This window comes from Notothenia rossii, assembly GCF_949606895.1.
Source record: "Notothenia rossii genome assembly, chromosome: 11".
Classification (NCBI taxonomy): domain Eukaryota; kingdom Metazoa; phylum Chordata; class Actinopteri; order Perciformes; family Nototheniidae; genus Notothenia; species Notothenia rossii.
Genome location: NC_136910.1, coordinates 3,391,025 through 3,397,024, shown reverse-complemented (window position 1 = coordinate 3,397,024; position 6,000 = coordinate 3,391,025). Strand labels below are relative to the sequence as shown.

The 6,000-nt window shown below is 41.8% G+C and overlaps 1 protein-coding gene across 1 annotated transcript; it reads left to right on the top strand.

The window, feature by feature from the left end:
• Positions 1-214: 214 nt before the first annotated feature.
• On the top strand, positions 215-5,248 carry LOC307023531 (neoverrucotoxin subunit beta-like). The gene is made up of 3 exons (XM_079656821.1): positions 215-315; positions 2,478-3,923; positions 4,018-5,248. Exons 1-3 carry the CDS (start codon positions 225-227, stop codon positions 4,572-4,574), a joined length of 2,094 nt encoding a protein of 697 aa, XP_079512947.1. The 5' UTR covers positions 215-224; the 3' UTR covers positions 4,575-5,248.
• The last annotated feature ends 752 nt before the right edge of the window (positions 5,249-6,000 follow it).

Sequence of the window (6,000 nt, the reverse complement as noted above, 5' to 3'; positions counted from 1 at the left end):
CTAATTAACCATCATTTTTCTAACCCATTTATTTCAACTACAGAAGTCTGCTGAAATAAAGCACAATAATTACATTTAAGACTGTTTCCCTTTTTTTAAGAAAAGTATCGAAAAATAATCCGAATCGCAATTCTTGACTTGGTATCAGTATCGAAACCAAAATGTTGGTATCGTGACAACACTACTCTGAAGTCTTTGCTGTTTCTTCTCAACAGGTTGGAGAAATGGCCTCAGAACCCATGAAAATGCCTGCTCTGGGACGACCTTTCACCATAGGGATGCTCTATGATGCCTGGAGTGACAAACTGATTCCAGGTAAGACTTCACAAAGTCACAACACTTCCATCATAGTCACCGTACAACAACAATTATTTACATTATTTTGTTGTCATGCCAGGGCTCGACATTAAGGACTGCCCGATGGCCCGGGGCCATCTAGTATTTAGCTCGGGCAATGAAGCCTCACCTGCTGGTTGCCCGATCGGGCAATCTATTATACCAGTATAATGCAGCTCGCGGATCCAGTAATGAGTGACCCGACAGTAAAACTAAACATATCTATAACTAGTTACGGTAGTTTGAGAGGTAATTAAAATAGCTAAATGTGATAATCCAACCTGACGTGTGTGTTTTTTTCCGCTCACTGCTGCATGTGATCATGCAGAGCTGCGTGTCGACTCGTCAGCAGCAGCTGATCTCTCTCTCCCGTCAGATTAGACTTCACTCGCGTTTATGTCCATATCGATCAGATCCAACTAATGATATGACTACCTGCTTATTAAAAGACACCGTGACCTAAACAATAAGTGTCGCTATGCAACTGGGTGAGGCCACAAAGTATAGCGCAGCATTATGCATTTGTTTACATGCCCACCGGAACCCCGAGGCATTACCAACAGATCAACGCACAATCAACCCATACAGCACATCTCTTTCTCCACATTAAGTGTTAGACATTAGAATTGACTACTCTTGTCTGTCACATACTCTTCTTGTCTGTCACATAAGTGGTGCAACTGAAGCGTTATTGCGCTAAGGGGAAATTATTTTGACCGGACATTTTGACCGAAGAGATTTAGATTTGCTTGCTAACGGGAACTCTGACGTCGCCATTGTGTGTGCTTCGCGGATGCACTCGGCTGCTCGGGTCTGCTCGGTCAGCTTCTGGATGAGGAGGCATTCCTTCGACCAACTTACAGCAGATAACATTACAAACATTTTTAACAGGGGCCATAATAGCGTAAATAATGTTTGTTTTGGCAGTTACAACTGAATTTAATGTTTTCTACTTTTTTACATCTGGGAAGGCATTTGCCTTCATCAGATGGAAAGTGTCTTGACCAACAACTTAAGTATTTATTATAGCTATAAAGGGCATGCAAGCGAGCAAACACAAACAAGTGAAATGAAGAATACAATTGAAATTGTAATATTGTGGTGGTTCATCTTATAATTCAGTCTAGAGAATACACCAGACAGCATCTAAGACCTGCAAAAATCTAAATGTTCTAGGAGGAGGCCCCCAGAACCCTTCGTGCGTCATTTCGTCCGCGCGCATTTCTCAGGGCAATCTCTATTGGGCTCAGGGCCATCTGTAAATTAGCTTAGATGGCCCACAGGGCCATCTCCCAAAATCCTTAATGCCATGCACTGCATGCCATTGTAAATTGAGTGTGTTATGAGAGTTGTTTCTTGTGTTTCTTTGTCTTGCATCTGTGTATATATGTATCTTTTTTGACTGCTTTTTGTCTGTTGATTGTATTTTTAAAAATGCTTGAGAGGATTAGGGCTAAAGTGAATTTATTTTTAGTTCTGAGATTTTATTCTGAATTCTAAGAAAAAAGTCATAATTCTAATAGTTTTTTTTTCTCAGAAGATCTTTAAACTCAGAACAAAAAAGAAACATCACTTCTGGTTAGATCTCCTCCATACTCTGAGGAGGACTCTTCAGGATTCTGATTTTTTTCCTCAGAATTCAGAATTTAAAGAATGCTAGAGTACGGAAGAGTGTGAAATGTTTTTGGAGATCTGACCAAAAGTGCGTTTTTGTTGGGTTCTGTGATTAAACTAATACATTTAAGAAAAAAGTCAGGATACTGAGATTTTCCAATTATTCTCTGAATAACTTTAATCTCAGCACGGAAATAAAATCCTCCGTACTCTAGAAGTCTTTAGTTTTAGAATCCTGACCTTACATTCAGAATTCTAATAAAAAATGTAAAAATGGTTTTCCTTTTTCTTAGAATAACTTTAATCTTGGAACTCAAATAAAAACTCTGAATTATTTCTCAGAAGTCTGAATTTATTTCACACACACATCATTTGCTTATTAAAATCTCTCACAGGATAGGAAGCTGCAAACTGAAAAACATTGAAATTATATGTTTTATGTGCATTTATATAAACAAAAGGTTTTGAACTGATCCGAAAAACGTATGCTTTCATGCTTATGTATGTCTTTGTTTATGTTTATTTAGGTTTCAAATTATGGAATGCTGACACTTCAAAAACAACCCCTCGGCGCAGCAGTTGTTTTAAAATGTCTGCATCTGACTCCATTGAATCAAAGTCCACTCTGATGGACATTGATGCTTCTCTGAAGCTCAGTTTCCTGAGTGGACTGATAGAAGTTGGAGGATCTGCCAAGTATCTGAATGATGAGAAGAAATTCAAGAATCAGAGCAGAGTGACCTTTGAGTTCAAAGCTACCACCAAGTTCAAAGAGTTGTTAATTGATGATGTGACCCTGGACACCAAACAGATGGAGGTTATTGAGAAACACTCAGCGACTCATGTAGTCACAGGCATCCTGTATGGGGCAAATGCTTTCTTTGTGTTTGACAGTGAGAAGTTAGAAGACGGCCAGGTTAAGGAGAAACAGGCCAGCATGCACGCTGTGATAAACAAGATTCCTAATTTAAATATTGGGGGAAGTGTTGGCATCAAGCTGACGGCTGAAGAGAAAGCCCTGACTGAGAAATTGTCCTGCGAATTCTACGGAGACTTCATTCTTAAAAGCAACCCAGCAACATTTGTAGATGCAGTGCAGACCTACGTAGAACTTCCACAGCTACTGGGAACAAAGGGAGAGAATTCGGTCCCAGTGATGGTCTGGCTGACGCCGCTGAAGAATTTTGTTCCCAAAGCTCCTGAGCTGAAAGAGATCAGCATCGAGTTAATGAGGAAGGCGCAAGAATCTCTGGAAGAGTTAAGGGAGACAAAAATGAGATGCAACGATTCTCTGGGAGACAAAGTGGTAGAGAGTTTCCCCGTGCTTCAAAAAGAGTTGAGCACTTTCCTCAAACTGTGTGGTTATTATAAAAAGAACATCCAGCAAACCATGGCAGAGAAACTTCCCTCCATCCGTGAAGGAAAGGAAGATGAGAGCTCACTGGAAGAAGTCTTTGAAAACGGACCTGAGTCACCCTTCAACCATAAAAAACTAAACAAGTGGCTGGAAAACAAAGAGAGAGAAATCAACATCATCAAGTACTGTGTCGACACCATGGAGGGAGTAAAGATCGTCCTGAACCAGAACGAGCTGGACAGAGAGGTCCTTGCTTCAGGTGTAGAGGATGTTCTGTGCTTTGTTCTCACCTCCATGAAAGAGGGTGATATCTACCTTGATGAGATGGCTGACTTCTTGAAATCAACCAAGTTAGGAAGTACCCATGAAGACCAGTGGTACTACTCCCATGAAGTTCTGAACACAATGAGAGAAAAAGCCAAAATGTTCCAGCGTTCGTCCAAAGGGCTGAAGAACAACAGCAAATTCTGTTTCCTCATAACGGCCCAAACCAATGAAAACTACAAAGGAGCAACCATCTACCACTACAAGAAACACCTACTGGTCACTGAAGACTTTCAACGTCAAAAGCCTCCTTCTGTGGAGACCATCACAGACAAGAGAGATCTGATCTGGTGTAAGTCAGGCTTTTCTTAGTTAAAAATATGAATTCTCAGCAGTTTGACCATCAAAGTTACTGATAAGATATTTTGTTATCTTTTCTCCATCAGATGCTGTGGATCTCAACCTGGACCCAAACACTGCCAACGGCTATCTCACTCTGTCTGAGGGAAACAAAAAGGCAACATGTGGAGCATGGCAGGAATATCCTCCTCACCCAGAGAGGTTTGAAACACAGCCACAGGTGTTGTGCAAAGAGGAGTTATCTGGGTGCCATTACTGGGAGGTAGAGTGGAGCAACAGTGGCAAGCAGTCTGTTTATGCTGCTGTTTCATACAAGGGAGCTGACAGAAAAGGCAGCGATGTGAGCGCGTTTGGGTATAATTCAGTATCCTGGTGTTTCGGCAAAGTTTCGTGGTACTTCTTCTACCATCTTAAGGCATACCGTGCCTATGAGAGGGTGTGGGAAAAAAAACCTGCTCTCTTGAGTAGAATTGGGGTGTATCTGGACTGGCCTGCTGGCACTTTGTCCTTCTACAGAGTCCAACACACCAACATACTGACTCACCTGTACACCTTTCGCACCACATTCACTGAGCCTCTTGTCCCAGGCCTCTGGGCTTATTATGATTCCAACTATGCCTACCTGTGTCCAGTTTCATTCTAAATGAACTGGATTTATACAGTGCCTTTCCAGTCTTTACGACCCATCAAAGCGCTTTTACATTGGCACCCATTCACACACATTCATAGAGGCAGAGGCAGTCACACACCTGCTCAGTAGCCTAACGTTCACACACATTAAAGGAACCTGTTTTGAGATTAAAGTAACCAGTATAACCTGTTTTCTCATTGTCATTAAAGGAACCTGTATAAACCTGCTTTGATATTAAAGGAACCTATAACCTGCTTTAAAAATCATAACCTTGGCCCACATATCTTAGGCGCCAATAGTCTGTGTGAAATATATGCTTGTGAAACTGCTTAGTCTGTGGGAAATAAAGGGAGTAAGGGCTTTGGACAGGTGCAAAGATAAAGATTGTTATGTTCACCCAAAAGTAACTCTACATCAAGGACACGCTCTGTCTCGGAAGTGGAAGACTCTGCTTAAAGACAGCAACGGGTGACTCACTCTGATTCGCTGCCAAGGGCTCGCCCCGGAGCGAATCCACCAGTAGATAACACCTAGGGAGGAGCAACCGACACAACTCCTCGCCGCTTATGTGTATAATTACTGTAATCATTCTTACACTCGGGGCTCTCTTCTGTCTGACCGCCCCGATACATATTTGACGGCAGTAGAACCAGAGCCCGAAGTACTTCGTTATATTCAGTGGCGGCCGGCCCATAGGGGCGCTAGGGGCGCCGCCCCACCTCTTCCCACATACAAAAAAAAAAATTAAATTAAAAGAAATAAATATATTTCAAAAATATATATATTTTATATTTTTAATGAACAAGGTAAATATCATACAATTGGTATCAGTAAAATGTATAATCTACAATAAAATCTTGTTTAAAATTGTGTTACGATGTCTAAAGTTACTGATAAGTCACATGTTTCCTGCCTGGCCTTGCCCTTGGCATTAGTTTATCATTATGGGGCGCTGCCCCCGAGCCAAACAGCAGCAACCAGCACGTTGCAAAAGTCTCAGTAAACTGTGCCGCCGAAACATAATTTCAGCCAATCAGCGCCGTTAAATATTTTGGTCACGAGGGCGCTCACTCGGCGCCCACGTTGCTTACGTGCGTTGACGTGAGTTGTTTTTTAGACTCGTGAGGAACTGGGGTAGTATCGAGTAACGCAGTGTAGGCGGAGCCTTGACGTCATCTTCAATGAGCTCCCCAGAAAAACATTTAGAGCATTTAGAGCTCACAGCTCTTCATATCTGTTCAGAAACTAGCCAAAAGTTAAACAAGTACAAACCACATACTGTCTGTGTCATGGCAAATACAGTCGCTGGTTTATTTATGCCGTTGTTGTGAGTGTGGACGGTCGGAGCATTTACAACGTTAGCTTAGCCAAATCTCCATTAGAAAACAAGCATTTTAAAAGGTTTTTCGCCTGCCGTCTGTCTGCAGACTTGTCAAAG

Excerpts from the sequence above, each read along its gene's own strand:
- LOC307023531 (XM_079656821.1), top strand. The coding sequence starts at position 225 with ATGGCCTCAGAACCCATGAAAATGCCTGCTCTGGGACGACCTTTCACC. Across the intron at positions 316-2,477 it reads GAGTGACAAACTGATTCCAG|GTTTCAAATTATGGAATGCT; the intron begins GTAAGACTTCAC and ends ATGTTTATTTAG. Across the intron at positions 3,924-4,017 it reads CAAGAGAGATCTGATCTGGT|ATGCTGTGGATCTCAACCTG; the intron begins GTAAGTCAGGCT and ends TTTCTCCATCAG.